The sequence below is a fragment of the Ceratotherium simum genome, chromosome 33 (genome assembly GCF_057802395.1).
Source record: "Ceratotherium simum simum isolate JZ-2026a chromosome 33, ASM5780239v1, whole genome shotgun sequence".
In the NCBI taxonomy this organism is placed as follows: domain Eukaryota; kingdom Metazoa; phylum Chordata; class Mammalia; order Perissodactyla; family Rhinocerotidae; genus Ceratotherium; species Ceratotherium simum.
In genome coordinates this window covers 78,687-102,818 of record NC_141932.1, presented here as the reverse complement: position 1 = coordinate 102,818, position 24,132 = coordinate 78,687, and the positions used below count along the sequence as shown (strand labels likewise).

General features: G+C 57.0%; 2 protein-coding genes across 7 annotated transcripts; one reads left to right on the top strand and one right to left on the bottom strand.

Annotated features, from left to right (window-relative positions):
- Positions 1-141: 141 nt before the first annotated feature.
- On the top strand, positions 142-5,721 carry ZNF446 (zinc finger protein 446). Of its 6 annotated transcripts, none has more exons than XM_087422001.1 (6): positions 142-188; positions 1,148-1,528; positions 1,605-1,806; positions 2,228-2,322; positions 3,861-3,945; positions 4,069-5,721. In XM_087422001.1, exons 2-6 carry the CDS (start codon positions 1,187-1,189, stop codon positions 4,812-4,814), a joined length of 1,470 nt encoding a protein of 489 aa, XP_087278127.1. In that variant the 5' UTR covers positions 142-188; positions 1,148-1,186; the 3' UTR covers positions 4,815-5,721. The 6 variants fall into 6 exon arrangements, with proteins under 6 accessions (XP_087278127.1, XP_087278128.1, XP_087278123.1 ...); XM_087422002.1 differs by lacking the exon at positions 142-188 and adding an exon at positions 244-519; XM_087421999.1 differs by lacking the exon at positions 142-188 and having other exon boundaries at positions 245-1,528; positions 4,072-4,161; positions 4,303-5,721.
- A 6,270-nt stretch (positions 5,722-11,991) lies between these two features.
- Positions 11,992-24,125, bottom strand: SLC27A5 (solute carrier family 27 member 5). The gene is made up of 10 exons (XM_004439130.3): positions 21,879-24,125; positions 21,266-21,475; positions 20,767-20,925; positions 17,420-17,544; positions 16,059-16,253; positions 15,885-15,975; positions 15,057-15,255; positions 14,750-14,847; positions 14,440-14,570; positions 11,992-14,357 (listed from the first exon to the last, which is right to left on the bottom strand). Exons 1-10 carry the CDS (start codon positions 22,564-22,566, stop codon positions 14,181-14,183), a joined length of 2,073 nt encoding a protein of 690 aa, XP_004439187.1. The 5' UTR covers positions 22,567-24,125; the 3' UTR covers positions 11,992-14,180.
- Between the last annotated feature and the right edge of the window lie 7 nt (positions 24,126-24,132).

Below are 24,132 nucleotides of genomic sequence, written 5' to 3'. Positions count from 1 at the left end.
GCTGAGGCTCATGGGAAACGTAGTCCAAAGGGAGAGACGGTGCCTTCTGGGCAGGAGCCTGATTGGCCGGGGCGGCGTCGCCAGGGCAACGCGAGGAGGGGCGGGCCGCTGCGTCCCTCGGGAGGCGGGCGGTGGGGCACGGTGCCATTTACCGGAAGTGGCCTCCGGGCGCCGGCGCTGCGGTCGAGGTGAGCGTAGGCCGAGCGGGGCGGGGCGCGGCCTCTCCACCCCCCGGGACCCGGCCGGCCCCTCTCCCAGCGCTGCCTCCCGACGTGCGCTGCGCGCCCGGCCGCCGAGCTTTTCCCTGCCTGCCGCCAGTTCCCCTCCTCCGGGAAGACCTCCTCCCTCCCTTTCCTTTGGACAGACTCGAGGGGTCTGGTCTAGCCCGTCTGACAGGCCCCCCGGTGGGCGTGTTTCACTGCGGACCCTCTTCAGGCCCGGGACGTGGTTGCCCACTTACGCATCTACGCAACTCCTGGCTCCGGGTTGTTTTGCTTTTCACGTGCACGGTTCGCTGTGGTCAGTCAGCGAGCAGGTTGTCTGTGGGTCCACAGCAGCCTCTGCGTGCACCCATGGCGCAGACGTGCCTGTCCCTCTAGCCAGCCCCTCGGGGTGCCCCACTTGAGTCAACATGTCCCGGAGATCACGGCCACAGACACGCCTCTCCTACTGCTGCCCTTCCCACCCTCACGCTCCGCACAGCCGAGATCACAGCCCCACCGCCTCCTTGACTCCCTGTCCCTCGGCCTCCTGCCCTTCTGACTGCTTGCCTCCCTTCTCGGCTGGGCACTCTCCGTGGCTCCTAACCCTAACCCTAACCCTAACCCTGGCTACCTGTGATGACTTCCCTCGCCTACCTCTCCACCCTCGTCTTCCAGTAGTCCCCTGTTGTACCTAAATGCAGTTTCCTGGAAGCTCCCCTGGGCAACCTGCCTCCAAGCATTCGTCCACAAGGATCCTTCTGCTCTGTTTCCTCCAGCAGCCCGCTCCTGCGACTCCTCCCTCCAGGAAGCTTTTCTGGCCTCACCCACCCCGGAGCCAGGGTCCTCTCTGTCCTGGCCCCAGCCCCCTGGGCTGGGCCTGTCTGCACGTCTGCCTACCTGGCCATGGTCTCTTGGTCAGCACCCTAACCCTTCCTTTTCTGCAGGTCCCTCTTGGTGGCTCTAAGAAGATTTCCAGCACAACAATGCCATCCCCACTGGGCCGCCCATGCCTGCCCTCCGTGGATCCCGCAGCCACCCTGGAGGAACTTGAGGCAGCACGCCTGCGCTTCCGGGGGTTCTGCTACCAGGAGGTGGCGGGTCCCCGAGAGGCCCTGGCCCGGCTCCGGGAGCTGTGCCGCCAGTGGTTGCAGCCAGAGGTGCGCTCCAAGGAGCAGATGCTGGAGCTGCTGGTGCTGGAGCAGTTCCTGGGCGCCCTGCCCCCTGAGATCCAGGCCTGGGTGCGGGGACAGCGGCCAGGCAGCCCTGAGGAGGCTGCAGCCCTGGTAGAGGACCTGCAGCATGACCCTGGGCAGATGCTGGACTGGGTGAGTGTGGCTGGTGTTGGTTTCTTGGAGGGACAGAGCGAGACTAGAGCCCCCATGACTTGCCTCTCCCTCTCAGATCACAGCCCATGTCCTGAAGCAAACGGTGCTCCCGGCAGCACAGAAGACAGAGGAGTCTTTGGGGAGCCCCCACCCTTCAGGGACAGTGGAGCCCCTCAGGGCAGCCTCTGGTGAGGAACCACAGGACACCCAGATGGAGGGGCATGCCCAGCTCAGCTACAGTGTGAAGGAGGAGCCTGATGCTGATAGGCAGGAGATGGGTGAGAGTGGGGGCCACACTGGGCCTGGTGGGCTCCTGGAGGGAGTGTGGAGATCCCTAGCTGGGGTGGGAATCCCAGGAGAGGTTGTGCTGGGGCTAGGGGCTCCTATAGGGAGTGTGGAGATCCCCAGCTAGGGTGGGGGTCCCAGGATAGGTTGTGCTGGGGCTGGGGGCTCCTGGAGGGAGTGTGGAGATCCCCAGCTGGGATGGGGATCCAGGAGCGTCTGCAGACTGCAGAGCTGGGTCCCTGTGGGGCGGGAGGAAAGGGCTGGCTGCCAGCCTGCTTGCCTGCCATGTGACTGGCACACAGTGGCCTCCTGCCTACTGGCAGAGGAGGGCCAAGGTTTCAGCACCAACACTAGCTCCTGACCTGCCCTGGCTCACGTAGGCAGCCCTTGACTCCCATCTGCCTCCCTTCCTAGCACCCTCCAGTCCCCCAAATCCAGCCCCGTCCCACGAGGGGCGCCTTGAACACTGGGAACTGGCCTCTACGTCCTTCCACCCACCCAGGACTCAGGTGAGCAGCCCAGGTGGGAGGTGCAGGCCCTAAGGGGGAGTAGAGTGTCCTTGGTGGCCATTCTCTGTCCTGCCAATTTTCCAGGCTCTGTGGCCAGCAGCTCCTGTGCTCTTTGCTGACCAGAAGTGGAGTTGGTATCAGGGTGCTCCCTGCAGATCCTAGGGGACAGAGGAATAAACCAGTGGTTTCTCTCCAGTTGGGAAGGATTTTGGCCTCAGACCATGGAAATCTGCTTTAGAGTGACTAGAACCGGTGGGACTTGGTTTCCTCACTTACAGAGAAGTCGGAGGTGGGGGTCCAGCTCCTAGCAGTCCTGAGCTGGCACCTGGGGATTTGAACTGTTGTGTGCAGGTGGGGAGGGGACAGGATGACCAACCTCAGGAAAGCCTGAGTGCCACTCAGCAGTCCCGCCCCCCCCAGCACCCCTGAGATCAGAATAGAGATGCTCCTTCTTGGGAATGCCTGAGCCTCTTCTCTCCCAGGGCCTTTGTCAAAGGCCAACCTGCGCTGGCTGCGGTTGGTTGGGTGTGGAAGCTCAGTGGAGGCCTCTGCTGCCTGGAGTGCTTGATCCCTGAGTGTGGGCAGCAGGGGTCCTGTCCTCCCCAGCAGCTCTGCTCCTAAGCCACACTTCTCAGGAGCATCCCCAGGGAAGAGCTGGTTGAGATGTGCCTTGAGGCTGAGAGGCACCCCCAGGCCCCTACACAGCCTGATGGCACAGTGGGAAACGGAACCGGAGGCGGGCTGTGGGCTGGGCCACACACTCTCCAGAGCCGCCATTCCTCCAGCAGCACCACCCGGGCTGTGGCTCCGAGTGGCTGCCGCCTTCCTGCCCCTGGCCCCGCTGTGGGATGTCTGTCAGGATTATTTTTCCCAACCCAGCAAAGCCCCAGATGATGGGATTTGGGGGGGCGAGGAGGGCAGACCCCATGGGCAGCGAGCGCATCCCCTGGTGAAACCGGAAGGGTCCTGCACCACGCAGCCTGGGCCTAGCTCACCCTCCGGCAACAGGAGGCGCCAGCCCACCGCCCGACCGCAGAAGCGCCTCATCTGTGTCCTGAGGGGGGTGGCCATACCTCCTGATTGGAGTGCTCCCCCTCCCGCCACCTCCCCACAGCTAGGTCCCCACAGCCATGAGTGCTGACGCCCCGGGCAGCTCCCCAGGAGGATCTGGTACCCTTGTAACCAAAGGCTTGAGAGGTGGCTGAGGTCTCCTCGCGTCCCCTGGCCCAAGGCACGGGGGTGGGGCCGGCACATCTGTCCCTGCCTCGGCCTCCCCTAGAACCCATCCGGGGGTCCTCAGTTTCAGTCTGTCCGGTCAGAACGTGGGGTGGGGCAGCTGAGGGAACGGTGAGCTCATCCTCCAGGTAAGCTGAAGGGCAGCTCCCTCTCCGGCCTTGCTTCCCCAACACGCACACATTCCCCTCTCAGCTTCGTCTGTAGCCTTAGGTAATCGGCCTGCCCCCCACCCCAAGGATGTGACCGCGGGGCCTGGCGGGGCTGGGTGGAGGAGCACGCCGGTGATGGGGTCGTCCCCACAGGAGGAGTGGGGGCTGCTGGACCCGTCACAGAAGGAGCTGTACTGGGATGCGATGTTGGAGAAGTACGGCACGGTGGTCTCCCTGGGTGAGGACTGGCCGCGCCCCCGCGCTTGCCAGCGTTCCCCCGCCTTCCCAAGGGCACCCCAGCCTCCGGCCAGGCCCCCCACCCCCGCCCCGGCCGCACTGGCGCTGACCGCCCCCCCCCCAGCAGGGTTGCCGCCCCCGCGGCGGGAGGCGCCGGCCGAGTCTGAGCCCGGGGCGCTGAGCGCGGGGACCGAGGGCCAGAGACGTCTCCACCCGGGTGAGTGCTGCTCGGTGGGGCCGGACCGCGCGTCCTCGCGGCGGGGGGCAGAGGTGGGGGCTCGTGCTGCCCCTCACGCCTGGGGACGGGCTGGCCGGTGTCGGGGGCGCCGGGCCACCTGCCCCGCCTCTCCTTCCCCAGGAGACGCGAGCGAGAGCCCCCGCGAGGGTCCGGCGGGCCGCCCAGAGGCCCCGGCGCCCGCCGGGCGGGGGTCGCCCCCCGCGCGCCCTGCACCCGCGGCCCCCGGAGCGCGGCCGGAGCCGGGCGGCCCGCGGCGGAAGCCGTACACGTGCGAGCAGTGCGGCCGCGGCTTCGACTGGAAGTCGGTGTTCGTCATCCACCACCGCACGCATGCGGGCGGGCAGGGCGCGCGGGGTGCGGTCCCGGCCGGAGGGGCCGCCGAGAAGCCGCCGCAGGGCCCCCGGGAGCCCGGCGCGCCCCGCCACCCCCACCCCCGGCGCGCGCCCCCCGGCCCCCGGAGCTACGCGTGCGAGGAGTGCGGGCGCAGCTTCAGCTGGAAGTCTCAGCTGGTCATCCACCGCAAGAGCCACGCCGGCCAGTGGCGCCACTTCTGCGGCGACTGCGGCCGCGGCTTCGACTGGAAGTCCCAGCTGGTCATCCACAGGAAGAGCCACCGGCCCGAGGCCCCGTGAGCCCCGCCTTGGGGGCCTGCTGCTCGGCCTGGGTCTGGGAGATTGCAGTGATTCAGAGTTCTCGGGGTCCCCCCCCCCCGGCTCAGTCTCCCCCCAAAAGCCACCTGGATGCAAGGAAAAGAAGCCGCCCCCTCCCCTTATCTGTTCTAGAGTGAGGCCCGGGTTCAGTCCACTGCTGAGTGGTGGCCGCCTCGTGACTTCCAGGCCCTGAGCTCCCCACCTGTGACACGGTGCAGGCTGAGGACTCTCCCTGCCTCTGGGACCTGCCTCCATGGCCCCTGGCGGATGCTCAGACTGCCCTTCCCTCCCCTCCTGAAGCCACTGGGCCAAGGTCTCTGTGTGGAAGGTGCTGCAAGTGCTGCAGAGCCTAGCCAGCTTCTGTTTGCAGGCAGATGGAAGACTAATGATCCTCTACGTGCATTTCAGACTTTAAACAAATACCACTTTTATAATAAGAAAGTTTCTGCATAAAGATCCTGATGTCTGGTATCTGCTGATCACATCAGCAGCTGGGACCACAGAGGAGCCACACCCACAAGACCAGCGGTCCTGGACCCCAGCCTACCTTGTTCCCTGGCCTCGTCCTTTGAGCTCTTGAGTCCTAGCTTGAGTGGCCACGAGGGGAACTTCCTTTCCAAATGTGGATGGACAAGGGTGGTCTCCAAGAAAAGGGGCCACAACAGATGTCACCTAGGCCAGGCGCGCCTGCGGTGAGGGCTGCATCTCCACAGCCCGCACAGCCGGTCCGTCGGTGACAAAGCAAGAGGGCAAAGGAGCAGCTGCCTGCTGCCCAGAGGTCTGGATTCCTGGGTGGTCATTTGGGACTTTGGCCAGTGCCCTGTATTAATTTCCTGTCGTTACGCTAACAAACTTGGTGGCTTGAAACAACACCTTTATTCTCTTACAACTCTCACAGGGCTGGTGTCTCTTGGAGGCTCTAGAGAAGAATCCGTTTTATTGCCGTTTCTAGCTTCTAGAGACGGCCACATTCCTTGATTTGTGGCCCCTTTCTCCTCTTCAAAGCCAACAGTGGGTGATCAGGTCTTTCTTATGCTGCCATCTCTCTGTCTCTGACTCTTTTGCCTCCTCCTTACAAAGTCACTTGGGGTTACATTTAGGGCTCACCTCGTAATCTGGGATGATCTCCCTGTCTCAGGACCCTTCATCACATCTTGTCCATCCCTACCTGCACACTTGATTTCCTCAGCACAATTCCTTTTGCACATGAGGTAACATATATCATGGGCTCTAGGGATGAGGCCATGGATGTCTGGGGCTGTTACTCAACACCCTTCCCCATCTCCTTCCTACTCTGAAAACAAGGGGCGTTTTCATGGGGGATGGTTTCAGGAAACAGGTGCACCCAAGGAAGGAGCCCTCTGCAGCCTTGGGCCCATGCAGGAGGGGCAGGTGGGTGTTGAGGGTGGCTGTGGCCATTGTAGGGGAGGAGCTACCTGGGGGGGATCACCTGGGCTGGGGGCCAAGACCTTGCTGCAGCCTAAAGATGGGAGGGGGAAATCTCCATGGGGGTCCTGTCTCCTTCATCCCCGGTCTTCTGAGGACCTACTGACCTATTTCCTGGAGAAGCACTGCCAGGCTAGAGATGGAGCTGGAGGGGCGTGATCTGGTGGGCAAGCAGGAGGCGAGATCAGTGCTTGGGACATGGAGGAAGAGGACGGAGCAGTGCCCCTGGGCTCAAGCCAGGCCCTGGCCCCAGAAAGGAAAGCAGAGGGTGAAGGCTCTGGGAGGGCGCAACCCCACAAGGAAGGTGAGGGGACAGAGGGGAGCACTCCACTGAGGGAGAGTGGGCGGGCAGTTTTTTAATAACTTTTTTTGTAATTAAAAGTAGTTTATGTTGACTTAGAAGTTGAAATATACAAGAGAGCAAAGATCATGGAAATGGCCCCTAATTCCACCGTCTCATGGCTGTGCTTGTTCCAGGTGTTCACACACAGGGCGTTTGTTTTAGAAAGCTCCTGGAGGGCCGGCCCCGTGGCTTAGCAGTTAAGTGTGCGCGCTCCGCTACTGGCAGCCCGGGTTCAGATCCTGGGCGCGCACCGATGCACCGCTTGTCCGGCCATGCTGAGGCAGCGTCCCATGTACAGCAACTAGAAGGATGTGCAACTATGACATACACCTCTCTACTGGGGCTTGGGGAAGAAAAAGGAGGAGGACTGGCAATAGATGTTAGCTCAGGGCCAGTCTTCCTCAGCAAAAAGAGGAGGATTAGCATGGATGTTAGCTCAGGGCTGATCTTCCTCACAAAAAAAAAAAAAAAGAGATTCTGGAGAGACTGTGTTGTTGTGAAGCATGCTTTTCTCACTCCCTCATTTCCCTGTTATTAAAAACGCCACAAGTTTTTTAACGTCTGGGTGAAAAGTTCCATTTTCTGGCCAGTACTGTCATTTCTGCCACGCCCACATAGTCCCTTGTTTTCCCCCCTGGCACCCAGTGCTGTGTGAACGCTCCTGAGCATACACTTCAGATGGAACTCTGGCTATTTCTTTAGAATAAATCTCCGAAAGTGGGATTGGTGAGTTAAGGGAGCATGGGATTTTTCTTTTTTGTTTTTGCCTTAAAACAACACAAATTATTGCATAGTTCTGGAGGTCACAAGTCAGACACAGTCTCAATAAGCTAAAATCTAGGTGGTGGCAGGGCTGCGTTCCTTCTGTAAACGCTGGGGGAGAATCCATTCCTTGCCTTTTCCAGTTCTAGAGTCTGCCTGTGTTCCTGGGCTCATGGCCCCTTCCTCCATCTTCAAAGCCAGCAGTGGCCAGTCGACTCTGTTACACTGCATCCCCCAGCACTCTTCTGCTTCCCGCTCCCATTTCTAAGGACCCTTGTGATGACACTGGGCCCACCTGGATAATCCAGGGTAATCTCCCAGTCCCAAGGTCAGCTGATGGCGCATGGGATTTTAAAATTCTCGATGGATATGTCAGAGCGTCTTCCGGAAACATGGGGCCAGTCGGCCTTCCCTCCAGAAGTTCCCCAATGGTCAGACACCCTGGATTCTCGTTTCCTACTGTCCTCTCCGGTTCCGTAGGCTGAACACGATTACAGTGTTGTTGCTGTGGCTGCGGTCAGGCTGAGCCCTCCTTCCCACATTTGCTCACGTTGCCTCCTCTTCCAGGAAGACAAGGGCGTGTGCCACCCTACTTGTCACTTCCTTGTGCATCTGGTTATTAGTGGTTTGAATTTTCATGTATCAGACCCATCGATGTCTTCCATCGCTTTCCTTGATCAGTTTGCCCATTTCATTCACCCCAGCCAGCTCTGCAGCCTGTCAACCTCCAGGGTGGGTTCCAGAATCTACCTCTTTCCATTGAAACTGGGCCAGCCCACTGCTACTGTGGCACCCACTCACTCCTTCCATTCCTTGGGCTGTCTCTGGGCTGAAACTGGGCAAAGGCCTGGGGCAGGTGTCTTTCTTCCCCATTCCAGCTGCTCGGGTCCCCCTCATCTCATGTCATCCTCGTGATAACCTCAGGAGTCTTTCCTCCTCCCCACCTGGGTCTTCCTTCAGGCCCCTTTACCTTCTTTGGCCACTGCCCCTGGGTTAAGCCTACTTGGGGCCCAGACACACTCCACCACCCTCAGCCCCCAGAGGTGGCCCGGTGATTGGGAGAGCCAGCATTTGACCTGTGCAACTCTGGAAGCATCTGTGGGTGTAGCGTAAGGACTAAAATTACGGCCCTTACAGCTCAAGGCCTCAGGATACAAAACACTCTTATCCAAGGTTACCAGGGATGGTGTTAAGGGCACCAGGTGGAGGGACCAGCGCCTGTGAAGGCCCAGAGGAAGATGGTGCTGCTGCGAGCCCGGAGCCCAGGACGGTGCCTGAGGAGGCCAGCAGGCTCAGAGGCAGCAGCCAGGTCAACATGGCACTTCTGTCTTCCATCCTTGGGATCTAGAAGCCCACAAAGCCCTCTGACCTGCAGAGCCAGCTGCTCACCCACCACTTGGTTGGGAGGCTGGGAAAGGGTCGTGAGGAGACGATCCACCAGGTGCAGAGTCTCCTTCCAGGCCTGTCAGTGAGAGGCAGTCATCAGAACTGGGAGAGATGAAGAAACCAACGCAACAGACAGAAGAGAGAGCCCAGTTGCAGACTCGCACACAAGCGCACACGACCTACGCCAGAGAGAGCCCTGCAGAGCTTGAGGAAGGAGGGGCTTTTCCATAAAAGTGATATCCACATGAGGAGCTAGGTGTGAAAGGCAAAACAATGAGGGCCTTTCATGGCAACACAGGCTACCTTTATGATCTCAAGGAGGAAGAGTTTTCCTGATCAGACTAACACGAAGCATAAAGGGAAAGCTTGATAAATTGTAGTGCCTCAGAGTTAGGAGTATCTGTTTATCAAACATAAACAGAGTGAAAGGCAAGCCACAGAGGGAGAAGATATGGCCAGCTAGCATCCAGAGTAAATAATCATTTCTACCAATCCATGAGAAAAGGCAGGCACCACGAGAAAATGGGGCAAGCCTTTCACAAAAGAGGAAATCCAGATGACGATATGCACATGAAAAGTTCATCATCATGAGTCATCATGGAAATGAAATGCAAAAATACTAGTAGGCATTGACCAGGGGCCGGCCCGGTGGCACATGCTCTGCTTCAGTGGCCGGGGGTTAAATGCGCGTGCTCTGCTTCAGTGGCCGGGGGTTCACAGGTTTGGATCCCAGGCGGGCACCGATGCACCGCTTGTCGAGCCATGCTGTGGTGGCTCCCCCTATAAAGTGGAGGAAGATGGGCATGGATGTTAGCCCAGGGCCAGTCTTCCTCAGCAAAAGAGAGGAGGATTGGCAGATGTTAGCTCAGGGCCGATCTTCCTCACAAAAAAAAAAAAAAGAGAGACCAGAGCAAGTTCCCTTGCCCCCTCTACCACATAAAGACCCAGTGAGAAGACGGCCATTTATGAACCAGGAAGCGGATCCTCACCAGACACCAAATCTGCCAGCACCTTGATCTTGGACTTCAGTCTCCAGAACCATGAGAATAAATTTCTGTTGTTTATAAGCCACTGAGTCAATGGTATTCTGTTATAGCAGCCCAATCGGACTAAGACAACTAGCTAAGAATGTTTTGAAATAAGAGTAAGGAGAAGGAATTCTTTATCAGATATTAAAATTTATTACTAAGCTATGCCAATTAGAGCATTGTGGGACAAGAAACAGAAAGATCAATTGAATGAAATAAGAATAAAATATGTGTGTGATGTATTGAATAATTCGAGTTTCTAGTCTAGGGGGGAATAAGAAAAGTAAACAATTATGTTTTAATCCTTGCAAATGTAATAGCAAAATATGTGAGTGCCCCCAAGCTGGCTGGTGCTTAGGGAGGCAGAGATTTGTATAAAGGGCTGGTGAACCTGTACACTTGTGGATCCACAGTGAGATATTTTTATAACATCCACGCCCCCTGATGTTACACCTGCAGCGACAGGGTTGGCTAAATAACTCATGGTCAAAGCTCCTCTCTCAGCTAGGGTGTCCTTGACCATAAGGTGAGAACACCACTACAGCCCACTCTGTGAGATGTGATGAGGAGACAGACCATCAAGGTAGAAGTACCAGCCTTGGCCTGGCCCCAAGGGAGCCCACGAGGGTTCTTGGGCAGTTTTGTTCCTGCTGTTGTCGACAATGATCGCTTCCAATGACACTTCAAGGTGGGGTGGACATGCTCACTCTGCAGATGAAGAAAGAGGCCCTCATTGACGGCCAGAACCAAGATGCCAATATCAGGGACAACAGGTTCCCCTCTGGGGGAACTTCCCTGTACTCTTCTGGTTTAATTCCCACAAACACCTTTCAAGGTGGGCACGCACAATCATCAGCCCCATTTTAAAATGAAGGAAACCATGCACATTAGGCAGATGGTTCTGGGGACTTGCCCCAGGCCACACCGCATGTAAATGGCCACCTCTCATGCCACACTGCAAGCTCTGGGCTCCAAAGACCTGGGATGGAGGCCCTGCAGCCCTCTCCCATGCATCCCCGGTATGTGGTATCCTGTTGATTGAGTGAATTTCTTCCACTCACATCCCAGATGCTAGCTTTGTCTGTTGGTAGGAAATGCGGTGACATAGCCTCTCTGGTCAGAGCCCCTTGAACTGGGCACACAGGAATGCAGTGTTCCTCATCAGAAGAATGGCCACAACCTGACACCCACTCACAGCACGGTACATGCAAGAGCAGTGGTCTATCGGCTTAGGCTGGTGGCTTGGCACAGGAGCCCACGGAAACCTGGAGAGCAGGGTCCAGCAGGTCTGGAGGAATGGTTACAATACACGGCAGGAGCACCTGGTCACACTGAGGGAAGCCAGCACCAGCCTCTGCTGCTTCATCCATGCAGCTCCCTTCCAGGCTGGTCTCTGGTCCTAGAGAGTACAAGGGCCTTAAGGTAACAAAGACCTACTATGTGCAGGGCAAGAAGATGGGCCTCGAGGGGGGCCAGCCCAGCCTCTGCTGCTATGTGGCAGCTGTCAAATGATATTGGACCTACTGTGTGCACCAGGGGGCAGGGCTGGCCAGCCTGGGCCTCTGCTGCTATGTTCACACAGCTCCAGCTCCCTTCCTGACCAGGGCCTCTCCTAGAAGGAACAGGCATGTGAAACAACCTGAAGACCTACTGTGTGCAGGGGACAAGGACTGGACTGCAGTGGGCCAGGATCCCAGTCCAGTTGTGTGCACTGGTGTGTGGGGGATCAGAATTTGCCACCCCAAAATGTGTCTCTTTGGCTGGATTTTTTTTGTGTGAGGAAGATAAGCCCTGAGCGAACATCTGCTGCCAATCCTCCTCTTTTTGCTGAGGAAAACTGGCCCTGGGCTAACATCCGTGCCCATCTTCCTCCACTTTATATGTGGGACACTTGCCACAGCATGGCTTGATAAGCAGTGCATAGGTCCACACCCGGGATCTGAACCTGCAAACCCTGGGCCACAGAAGCAGAGTGCAGGAACTTAACCACTACACCATCAGGCTGGCCCCTGGCTTGATTATTTTTAAGAACTAAAGATGGAAAGAAACTTTGACCTTCACCCTAACTGCCTAAAAGAGTTTAAGATAGAAGACCTGTCCCCAGGACTAGCCATCACCATAGATAATTCTAGGTGTGGCAGACAGGAAGACTTTTAGCAAGGCTCATTTTATCAAAAGATCTTTTTCAGGGCGGGCCCTTGGCTTAGCGGTTCAGTGTGCGGTGTGCGGTTAAGTGTGCGCGCTCCGCTACTGGCGGACCGGGGTCGGCATGAACCGACGCATTGCTTCTCCAGCCATGCTGAGGCCGTGTCCCACATACAGCAACTGGAAGGGTGTGCAACTATGACATATGGCTATCTGCTGGGGCTTTGGGGAAAAGAAAAGAGGATTGGCAATGGATGTTGGCTCAGAGCCGGTCTTCCTTGGCAAAAAGAGGAGGATTAGCACGGATGTTAGCTCAGGGCTGATATTCCTCACAAAAAAAAAAAAAAATATATATATATATATATATATATATATATATATCTTTTTCAGGTCCCATTGTCTATAGATGACCCAGCAAACACTTATCAAACATTTGCTTTTCCATCTGCATGTGAATTGCCTTCCTCCCCTCTGAAGTCCCAAACCACTACCCCAACATGCTCCTTCCTCTTCAGCTGAAGATGGTGTTTCAGGTGATGGCTTTTCCCCTCTTGTCGAGTTACTCAGTTTCTCCCATGCACACATGTTATTAAACTTCGTTTGATTTTCTCCTGTTATTCTGTCTCACGTCAATTTAATTCTTAGACCAGCCAGAAGGACCTGGAGGGTAGAGGAATAGTCCTTTGTCCCCTACAGGTGATGTGAAGGGGCTGCGGTTTCACGGGGGACACACGGGGCTCCCTCGGCCTCACAAGTCAGAGAAACAGTAAGTGACAACAAGTATGACCACTTTGTGAAAGATAATCACAGGGATAGCCTGTGGGCGCCAAGTATGCTGTGCTCAGGCTGCCGCCACAGCCGACGGAAAGATTCTCACAGCGGGACCCGCACGAAAATGCCCAGGGACGCCGTGGGGCACCGTCTCCTCGCAGCAGCGCGCCCGGAACTCACCCGACCTCGGAGGCACAGCCAAGCGCCGACCGCTCCTGCGCACACTGCCTCGCCCACAGCTCCCCCTGTGCCCAAAGCGGCACCTCCAGACCCTGAGCCCGCGCGGACTACACTTCCCAGAGGCGTCCGCATCGCTGGCCTTGCCTGCAGCTCCCACGATGCCGCAGAGGCACTTCCGGATCCTGAGCCCGTGCGGACAGACCTTCTCGGTGCTGGCACCCGCGCGCCCCTGCTTACAACACCCATAATGCCCAGGTAGCATATTCTGCCCTAGAGACAGCAAGGACTACGCTTCCTTGAGGCTTCACGTCCGCTGTTCCCCTTTTCCCTAGTCTACAGCTCCTACGATGACTGCACAACGAGCTCTGACACAGAATGGACTGCACTTTCCAGAGGTTTGGCGCCCGCTCATTCCTTTTACATCTCCACTGTGCACCAGGAACCACTTCCAGCCCCGAGACGGCACAGACTACACTCCCCCGAGGGCTCGGCACTCAGGGTTCCCCTAAGTGCTTTCTTCCTGCCCTGTCTCCAGTTCTCACAATGTTTAGGCAGCATTTAAAGCCCCTTACACAATGCAACCTACAATGCACAAAAACCAGCGCCTGCACGCCCCTGCCTACAACTCCCAGGATGCCCCGGAGGGCACTTCTGGCCCCTGAGACACTGCGGACTCCATTTTCCAGAGGCTTCTTCACCCGCTCCCCCTACCCCCACTTGCCCCAGGGCGTTTGCACGTGCACTGTGCCAGGAACGCTCCTCTCCCAATTACTTCCTGTTCAGTCTTCTTGCCTCAGTCCAACACTCTCCGGCCCTTGTCAGATCGCCCATCATAGCACTTCTCCCTGCATCCTGCAGACCACATCCACATCCGCCAGCCCAGACCCGCCCTGTCAGGCCACAAAGATCCCACAGATGGAGTCAGCGCTCTCATCTCTCCACCCTGCAGGGGCTGCGAGGCTGCTGGCTCCTCCCACACCCCTAGCCTTGCCCAGACAGGGGACTCCTTGAGGCTAGGCCCTTGGTGAGGAGGCAGGGAGGACCCTGAAGTAAGGTTCCTGGAGGGCACTGGGCCCTGCACTCCTCCCTTGTTTCTCCATTGCCCCAGACATCTGTGTACATCCAAGTTTATTCTCACTCTGCTTCTGGACTCAGTGTCGTCCCACCCTGTGCAGCTGGGGATGAGACCCCATGCAGGGCTGGGGTGGAGGTGACACTGCAGGTGTGGCTGGTGGTCAGCATTGGGCTCTGCCCCTTCGGATGTCCAGATGTGGAATGGCTAGATGGTTAGAGTCTCCAGGTTCCGTCGCACACAGCCTGGTACGTGTCCCGCGTCAGGGGCCGGAAGGCCTGGGCCTGGTTGTCCAGCACGAACAGGGGGTCAGCAATGACGCCCACATTGAAGCCTTCACGTACCAACCGGGACTTCACCAGTTTGAATGTGCTCGTGATCTCTAGGGTGTCCTGCAGGGGCAGTGACCAACGGTGACTTCCCCGGCCTCGGTCTCCCTCTCCCACCCACCTACACCTGCCCCCCTGAGCTCACCTGGATACGGATGAAATGGGGGGCAGCGTAGGCAGGGAGCCAGGTGCGGATGTGCTGGTACAGCCTCTGCCCATCGAAGGTCTGGCGGGGGGCCAGCTGCACAGCAGCCATGCCCACTTTGCCCTCACACCCTGGAAAGCACAGCGGTCACTCTCGGCTGACCTACCTCACAGGGCCCATGGCTGACCCTCTTGCCTGGCCCAGCTCTGCTCACTGGCTGTGCCCCAGCGGCGCCCCGACCTGTGAAATGGGTAGCAACCCTCCGCCCATAAGGCTGCTGGAGGTCTAAAATGAGGTGAACCCTCCGCACCTGGCACAGACACACCGTAGACGTTCACCACCTGCAGGAAGTCCACAAGAGACAACACACCTTCCACCTCCCGCGTGGACACGTTCTCGCCCTTCCACCTGCGGGATTGGAGCCCGGCGCTAGCGGCCACGCCCCCGGCGAGAAGCCCCGCCTCCCGCGGGATCTTAGAGCTCGCACTGTCCAGCTCCGCCCCCTTCAGGATGCAGAAACCCCACTCCCTCTGGAATCCGGGAGTCCCGCCTCTCCACCCTGGCTCCCTCCAGGATCAGGAAGCCCAGGGGTCCCGCCTCCCAGCTCCGCCCCGGACCGGAAGGTGTCCCCGAGGCGGTCACGGAAGTAGAGGAAGCCTTCGTGGTCCATGGCCAGCACGTCCCCCGTATTATAGTAGATGTCGTTCCGGCGCCGCACGTTCTGCACCAACTTCCGTTCCGTCTGCTCGCGGGGCCCACGGTAGCCCAGGAAAGGCTGGCGGCCTAGCACCTGGGACAGCAGGAGCCCCGCCTCCCCTGGGGGCAGGAGCAGGAGCTGGGGCATTAACCACGGACAACAACCTCAGGAGCCCACCAGCCGCCGGCTGGAGAGTTCCAACAATGGTGGACTCTTCATCCCCCCGCAACCTGCCAGAGAAGAGGCAGAGAGACCCCGAGATAGAGACAGGGAGACCCAGAAATGGGAGACAGAGGCAGGGAGACAGAAAATGAGAGACAGGAGAGAGAAGGTGGCAGCGGGGAGCCCCTAGAAATAGGGAAAGGATAACAGGGATGCACGAGAGACACAGACATGGTGGTGGAAGGAGAGATGCCCAGTACCTTGCAAGGCCCCAGGAAAGAAGACCCTAGAAGGTACAGGACAAGAGACTGATGCCTGGGAGGACGTGGCTTCCACAGAAAGCCGGAGAAAATGGACACCCCGAGACCCAGCAGAGCAAGAGATGGAGGCAGGGGAGCTGGGCAGAGCTGAGAAGCTGAGGGTCCCAGGCGGTGATCAGATAGACGGGGACTCAGGGTATGGGTGAGGGCTGCAGACATCACCACTGGGCACCGACTTCAAGGCTTTGGGCCGCTTGTCTACCAGAGAGGAAACTGAGGGTCCTCCCCACTTCCCACACCCAGGGACGGTTCTCCGACCACCAAACCTGGCCCCACAGGGATGCAGAAGCCGCCACTGTCCCTCACGGGCTCCTCGGCCTCCACGTTGAACTGTACCAGCTCGAAGGGGGACAGCATCTGAATGGAGGGTGGGGAGATGTCAGCAGAGGTCCTGTGGGCTCAGCCTCAGTCAGGGCCACTGTCACACCCAACCCACTCACTCGAAGGAGGCAGCTTGTCTTGCCCAGGGCCCCACAGCGCCCTGGATAGTTGAGGAAGCCAATGTTGCCTTCTGTGGAGCCGTAGGCTTCCACGATCCGAATGGGGCCAAAGCGCTGCTGGAAGGTCTCCCACACATCTGCCTGGAGTCCATTGCCCATGGCCAGGCGGACTGTGTGTGTCCGGTCCTCTGGTCGCTGCAGGTACATCCCAAGAAAGGTGAGGAGAAACCCTTACCTGGGGGGGCTATCTTGGGTCCTTACCTGAGGAGTTGCCTGCGAGGTGAGGGGGGCCTATACCTAGGGGATCTACCCAAGGTTCTTCTTCTTTTTTTTTTTTGTGAGGAAGATCGGCCCTGAGCTAACATCCATGCCAATCCTCCTCTTTTTGCTGAGGAAGACCAGCCCTGAGCTAACATCTATTGCCAACCCTCCTCCTTTTTTTCCCCCAAATCCCCAGTAGATAGTTCTGTGTCATAGTTGCACATCCTTCTAGTTGCTGTATGTGGGACGCTGCCTCAGCATGGCCAGTCAAGCGGTGCATCGGTGCGCACCCGAGAACCGAACCCAGGCTGCCAGTAGCGGATTGCGCGTACTTAACCGCTAAGCCACGGGGCCGGCCCCTACCTGAGGTTCTTATTTGACAGTAGTTACCTAGAGTCTGTATTGGGAGTATTACCTGCAGGGGAGTTACCTGGGGGCCTTATCTGGAGGGATACCTAAGGGTGACTGGAGGCCTCATCTGGGGTCTTACTGAGGGGAAATATCTGGGGTCTTATATAGGGGTACATACGTGAAACTTTTTCCTGGGGGGGTTACCTGGAGGCCCTATCTGGAGGGGTTACTAGGGGCCTTTACCTGGAGGTAACCTGGGGAGTGACTTGAAGCTTCATCTTGGGGAGTTACCTGGGGGCCTACTTGGGGGTAGTTACCTGGAGCTTTTCCCTGAGGGGTTACCTAGAGGCCTTATCTGGAGGAATACATGGGGACCTTGCCTGGATATAGTCACCAGGGGTCCACACCTCATTGCTCTGTAAGGATGAGGTCTGCTCACAACTAGTGAGTTTGCCCTGAGCCATACCCTGTTGTAGGCACTTTATGTGTTTAATTCTCACAGCACCCCCTGAGCTAGTATCCCTGTTTTCCAAATGAGGACACTGTGGCTGAGGGAGGTGAAATCTCCTGCCCAAGGTAGTACAGCTGATCGTCAAAGGAGCCATGATTGGAAACCTTGTGTGGGACTCATAATCTGTGGCTCTTGCCTGAGTCCTGTACCTGAGTCTACCTGAGACCTTTACCTGGGATGATGTCTGGGATTTCATACCTGGGGTGTTCACCATGGAGCCCTAATCTTACCACCTCACCTGGGGAGTGTTACACAGGTACCGCAGGACCTCGCCCACATAATGGATCACAGTCACACCATGCTGCCGGCAGTCGTCCCAGAAGCCAGAGGCAGAGAACTTAGGGGCCAGGACACAGGTCACTCCTGGGAGGGAAGAGAGGAAAGGGTTTTAGGTCATGCTTCCAAACCTATGGAGAAGCTGCTTTGATCACCTGACGGTGGCCCCCGAAGCACAGGGTGATACTGGGCTCATCTCTGTGTCCCTGGCCCATCCAGGACTGCCCCCCTGAGAAGAGCATAGGTGGATCTGGGGTCAAATCTTGTCTCCAGAATGTGTGGAAAGCTCGGTGCCTGGTACAAAGTGAGCCCTGCTAAACGAGGGCTGTGAATATTAATCATTCTTGATTATGATAAATGTTTTATGAATGTCTAGCTGGGCAGATGGATAGGTGGGTGATAGAAAAGTGGATTAATGGATGGATGTGTGGACAGATTTTTAGGACCCCTTCTCCCTGGTCTAACAGCCAAACTAGCAAGCAAACTGCATAGGCTTTAAGTCAGTACAATAAAAATCTACACTGTCCTGTGAAGCAGCCATGCTGGCCATCTTCAGCCTGTGTCAAATGACCTTGCAACCCCTCGTCTCATGACTGAAGACACCAGCTGGAGACATCAGCAACAGGAAAGGATAAGGGGTACTCGCTCCTACATCCACAGTTGCATTTCTTGGAGATTGAGGGAATAATTAACAACCCTGGTTTTTGCCTCCCTCCACACGTAGATAATGTCAGCATCTCTGAACTCGTTTGGTATATAACCAAGGAATTCTTGCTTAAACATAAGCAAGAATTTTAACGTTTAACCCAGAGAAAAAGCAGATGTATCATATCCCTTTTTTTTTTCTTTGTGAGGAAGATCAGCCCTGTGCTAACATCTACCAATCCTCCTCTTTTTTTGCTGAGGAAGACTGGCCCTGGGCTAACATCCGTGCCCATCTTCCTCCACTTTATATGGGACGCCGCCTCAGCATGGCCTGCCAGGCGGTGCGTTGGTGCGTGCCTGGGATCCAAACCGGCGAACCCCGGGCCACTGCAGCAGAGCGCGCACACTTAACTGCTTGCGCCACCAGGCCGGCCCCCATATCCCTTTTTGATATATACGAAATCTAGTTGTAAGTTTCTTTTCTTTTCCTCTTCCCTACATGTGCACTATTTTGTGAAAGAGACATAAGCTGCACTTAAACTCACACACCTTGGAGCAGTTCCTCAGAATACTCTGTTGGACTGTTTCCTGGGATTTGAATTCCTCACCTTGATTATCAAATAGACTCTTTTAATTAACCTTTACCCAGACTTTTTATTTCAGTTGACAAATGGATGGATGGATGTATAGATGTTTTGAAGGATGGACACATGGATTAATAAATTTTAGGGGCCACTACATTACTCCAGGAGAGTGATCCTTCCTTTTCTGATCACCTCCTCTGCAGCTGGCTCTGTGGAAGGCACTCTCCCTACCTCAGCCCTAATCCTCAACAAAGCCCTGCAAGCCAAATATCAACATCCTTGCACCCAGGGGATAACTGCTCATGTGCTTGGTGAGGCAGCAAGTGTGTGTCTTCTTTGAGGCTATATTTTTGGCAGAGAGGTAAAAGATAAAGCTGTCTCTGTGAAAATGGATGCCGGTCCTTGAAAGCGACAGCTTTGTTTGCAACCCCTAATGAAACGCCTGATTCAGGAAAGGTCTTCAAGAGCTGGTAAAACCAAGGGGAAGGTTGATAGGGAGTTTTCTTATTAAAGCTCCTCAATTCATCTTAGCGTCTCTGAGGTAGGATAACAGTTATGAGCTGCCTCCAGTGTGAGGAAATAGGAAGCACAATGCACAATTCAAGAATAACTGAACGGAATCTAACAACATCTCTAAGGGAATTTCCAGTCTAATGGAGTGCGGGGGAAAGAGGAGCACAGACCAAACAAGCAAGTACAATGAGGATACTTTAACTGTAAAAAGACAATTAGACAACTGGGGAAATTTCAACATGAAGTGTGCAGCAGACGATATTAAAGAGTTACTGTTGGGGCCTGCCCCGTGGCGTAGCGGTTAAGCGCGCACGCTCTGCTGTTGGTGGCCTGGGTTTGGATCCCGGGCGCGCACCGAGGCACCACTTGTCAGGCCATGCTGTGGTGGTGTCCCATATAAAGTGGAGGAAGATGGGCACAGATGTTAGCCCAGGGCCAGTCTTTCTCAGCAAAAAGAGGAGGATTGGCATGGATGTTAGCTCAGGGCTGATATTCCTCACAAAAAAAAAAAAAAAAGTGTTACTGTTAATTTAATGAGATGTGATAATCACTATGGCTTACAGGTTTTTTTTTTTTCCTGAGGAAGATCAGCCCCAAGCTAACATCTATTGCCAATCCTCGTTTTTTTTTTTTTTTTTCCCCACCAAAGCCCCAGTAGATAGTTGTATGTCATAGTTGCACATCCTTCTAGTTGCTGTATGTGGGACGCGGCCTCAGCATGGCCGGAGAAGCGGTGCATAGTTGCGCGCCCGGGATCTGAACCCGGGCCACCAGCAGTGGAGCGCGCACATTTAACCGCTAAGCCACGGGGCCGGCCCTACAGGTTTTTAAGTCCTTATATGTTAGAAATACATACTGCAATATTTACAAGCCAAAAGATGCAGTGTCTAGGATTTGCTCTAAAATAATCCAGAAAGAAACGAAATTGGCAACACATTAACAGTTGTTGAGGCTGGGTGAGGATATGTGAGATATCATCAAACTATTTGCTCTTCTTTTTTGTATGTCTGAAATTGTCCATGATAAAAAAAATTTCTAATGAGATCTGAGCGTAAAAGAGACAAGCGGAAGCAGGGGGGAGGTGACAAATGAAACAGGACAGCAAAACACTTGATGGGTGGCTGAAGCTGGGTGACGGGTACATGAGACTTCATGTAGAAAAATTTATAAATTTTTATGTTTCACAATTTTCATGATAAAATTAAAAAAAAAAAAACAGACTGTGGAGAGGTCGGTCTGCATTCCTAGTCAGGTGTCCAGGGAGGCAGCCCGATGGAATGCTTGGTGAGCGTTCCCTCACTGGCTCCTCCTCAAATGAGAGTTGATAAGAGTGAACAGCACTCATGTCAGCGCTTGTCATCTCCTGACCACAGCACAGCCATTAGGGACCATCTGGGTGTCCAAGCCTCTGTCCAGGTAGCCCTGGGGCTCGCTACTGTGTGTCCCTTGTCAAAGCAAAGTTCCCAGGGTGCTGGGTAACCTATGGGACCTTGTCACCCTGACAGCCCCACTCTGACATCAGTCTGGAGGTCCCGTGGATTGGAGGGGTCCTTAGGGAAGGGCTTACCGAGCTCCAGGCAGCCGAGGACCCCAACGACAAGCCCCATCACGTGGTACAGAGGCAAGACTGTATACACAACATCGTCATTTCTAACCCCAGACAAGGACAGCATTCTGCACATCTGCAGCAGCCGCTCATGCGTGAGGATGGCTGGCTTTGGGAGCCCTAGAGGACAAAAGAGTGGGAAGGGTGGGGTGGTGAGAGGACAGCACAAGAGGGGTCAGCATGCAGGGGTGGGTCTCCACGGTTGGGGTTTGAGGCTCTCAGAAGGTGGTCAAGTATGGGGATTTGTGGGTGGGTTCAGAAGGACAAATTGGATTTGGAATCAGTGAGGGTTTCGATGCTGTTTACTGGGCACAGGCAGGATTCACATTGGGGGTCAGAATTCAGGTCAGGTGTCACAATCAAAGGGCAGGGTTTCAGAGGTCAAGTTTGAGGCACAGGTCAGGCTTGGGGTCAGGTCAGCATGAGAGTTCAGAGGTCTAGGGCTGCCAGGCGCCCTCACCGGTAGTCCCCGAGGTGTAGATGAACACGGCAGGGCTTCGTGGTGTGATCTCAGCACGCAGGTCAGCGGGCACGGGGTCTGGCGGTGCCTCCTCAAGCGCGGCCCCCAGAGCCCCCAGGCCCCCCGTGGGGGAGGAGCAGCTGAGGTAGAGGCAGCGGATATTCTCTGCCTGCAGCCTGGGAAGGACCTCCTCCAGGTTCTCCCGGAGGTCTGCAGGGATGGGTCAGAGGAGAAACTGAGGCAGGGCCCACCTTCGAGGTCACAAGGGGGGCTAACCCGAGACCCAGTGACGGAGGAGAGGAGCCCAAGGCCAGCCACAGAGGAAGCAGCCAGCAGAAAAAAGCTGCGTTCCTCTGTCAAGAACTCAAAGTTAGTATTTTTGGCAAAAAGGAATGAAATAGCCATGGTGAAAGACAAAACAAAAAATGCTGGTGCCCTCAGAATTACTTTCCAGCAATTAAGTGTTGCCTCTAATTGCCTGTGGGGGTGAGTGGGAGTAAGGAGCTCCTTGCCCAGCCCCCCGCCAGGACCCTGGGACCAGTAGTCCTCTACGTCCATCCCCTGCTCCTGTCCCCAGCCCCTTCCATCCCCCGCCGGCAACTGGGGTTCTCACCTGGGTCCACCACCAGCACCCGAGCCCCAGAGCTCAGCACTGAGTGCACCAGGGGTGCCCCCCTGCCGTGCGGATTGATCCAGGCCACCGGGAAGCCCAGCTTGGCCAGGCCCAGCCACAGACCCAGGGCAGGAATGGCCTGGGAGGGCAGCACAAGGAAGGCAACAGGCTCCTGGGCACGCAGGTCCTCGGAGCCGCCGAGCTCGGCCTTCAGGGCCCACGCCGCACGGCAGGCCTGGGAATCCAGCTCCCCGAAGGTGACCGAGCGGCCCCCCGGCCCTGTCCACACCAAGGCCACACGGCCTGGCTGTGCTCGTGCCCGCCGCTCAAAGGCATCCACGAAGGTGTCGGGCGGCCGGCGGTTCAAGCGCACCCTGGTGTCCAGGCTCAGGCGGAGGATCCTGATGATAAAGGCCACATCGGTGGGCAGCCAGCGCAGCCCGGGAGGCAGCTGTGCGGGCAGCAAGGCCAGTGTGAGGGCCGCGGTCCCCAGACTCAGCCAATGGGGCATCTGGGGGCCAAGCCAGGGCCAAGCCAGCAGGGCCAGGCCAAGGAGCACACAGCAGGTGGAGTCCCCTAGGAGCCAGCGCAGTGCCAGGGCCACGGCTGAAGGCCATACTGGCTGCCCCAGGCATGGAAGCAGGAACAGCAGCAACAGCAAGAAGGCCAGTCGCAGCCTGACGTCCATTGCACCTGCTTCGTCCTCAGAGAAACGTCCACGGAATGCTCACCTCTTCCCTCGGGTGACTTGGCCTCGATCTCTGGCCTCCCAAGGCAGCCTATCAGCCCCGACCGCCTGGGGTGGCCAGGGGCTCTTGACAGTGGTGCTCCGGCCCCAGGACTCCGCCCCTAGCCCTTCTTAACCCCACCTGTGTGTTTCACTCTGCCTGGTCCTCTGCGTGGCTCCGGCCCCTTGGCCTCTGCCGCCACTGGCTGTGGGCCAGGCACTTGGGAAACAGGCAGAAATCCCTGCTTTCAGCAAACTGACGTTCCAGTCATGCCAAATGGAAAACCAGCAGGATAGCAAGGGAAATCTGCTGCAAGCACTCCTGTCGCCGGGTCCATGACACTGGCTGGCCAGCCACCCAGTGGGCAGCCCAAGGGTCCAGCTGCCACTCCCCCCATCCCCCAGCCCCCTACTTGCCAGCTAGGGCAGGTATCCTGAGGCTCAGATACCTTCATGGCAGCTTCTCCTCAAAGACCCTCTGGGCCCCCCAAAAGTAAAGTGCTCAACCATCACGCCCACTAGAAAGGGGAGGGGAAGTTTGAAGTCCAAATGGCCTTGCGAGTCTGGCTGGAAGACTCAGGAAAAGGGCCTCGAAATCTGCATCTTAGCAGCAGCTGGGATTGTGGCCAAGGGGTGCCCACACATGGCCTCCCTCTCAGACACCCACCTCAGATGGAGCTGGCCTGTACCCCTCCCCACAGGACCGAGGGCTCTAGGAAGGTCAAGCACCAGTCATATGTGCACCCCATTCCCAACCAGAAAACAGAGGCATGAGATGAAGCAGATCGTCCCTGCTCAAAGAAGCCCGGGGTGGGGGTGGGGTGCTGCCCAGAGGAGCCCAGGGTGGGGGCGGGGTGCTGCCCAGGGACGGCGGTGCGGACCCGACGCCCACAGCCAGCCTGTGATGGTGAGGAACACACAGGTCCAGGAGCTCACAGCTTCCAGGTTTGGGCTCCATGGCCCACAGTTCTTTATTACAGAGCGGGGGTCCCAAAGCCCGGCCCCAGTCCATGAGGGGTCCACCTGAGCCTCCTTAGGAGCCAGATGGAGGGCCAGCTTGGAGATGGGAGCCAGGGACCTCGCCCAGCCTGACCCTGGGACAGAAGAGCAACCTTAGACCCTAACCCACTAATGGGAGGGGGCGGGGGGGCGAGCCTAAGTCCAAGCCACAATCATGTGCCTGGCTCCCAGGATCTGAGCGTCCAGTTCAGGCTAGAGATGATCCAGTTCTCAGAGAGGGTCGGGGCCTGACCATCCCCAGCCACAGCCCGCCACCACGGGGAGGGTCTGAGTATGCGGGAGGAGAGGAGTAAGGCGGCCTGGGCCACTGGTCAGGTCTGGAGAAATAGGTGGAAGCAGGGGGAGGGCCTGCGCTCAGGGGAAAGCATGGTCTGGTGACAGGAACGTGGTCGAGGCACCGCGGCGGGTGTGACTCCGCTGGGCAGGGACGTTACCAGTCCTGCAGTGGGAGTGGCCTAGCCCCACCGATGTCCCAGACCCCACGGTGGGTGTGGCCAGGCCCGAGGC

Excerpts from the sequence above, each read along its gene's own strand:
- ZNF446 (XM_087421996.1), top strand. The coding sequence starts at position 899 with ATGCAGTTTCCTGGAAGCTCCCCTGGGCAACCTGCCTCCAAGCATTCG. Across the intron at positions 1,529-1,604 it reads CTGGGCAGATGCTGGACTGG|ATCACAGCCCATGTCCTGAA; the intron begins GTGAGTGTGGCT and ends TCTCCCTCTCAG. Across the intron at positions 3,946-4,068 it reads CGGCACGGTGGTCTCCCTGG|CAGGGTTGCCGCCCCCGCGG; the intron begins GTGAGGACTGGC and ends CCCCCCCCCCAG.
- SLC27A5 (XM_004439130.3), bottom strand. The coding sequence starts at position 22,566 with ATGGACGTCAGGCTGCGACTGGCCTTCTTGCTGTTGCTGCTGTTCCTG. Across the intron at positions 14,848-15,056 it reads CGCCTCGGGGACACCTTCCG|GTGGAAGGGCGAGAACGTGT; the intron begins GTCCGGGGCGGA and ends CCAATCCCGCAG. Across the intron at positions 14,571-14,749 it reads CTACGGTGTGTCTGTGCCAG|GGTGTGAGGGCAAAGTGGGC; the intron begins GTGCGGAGGGTT and ends TGTGCTTTCCAG.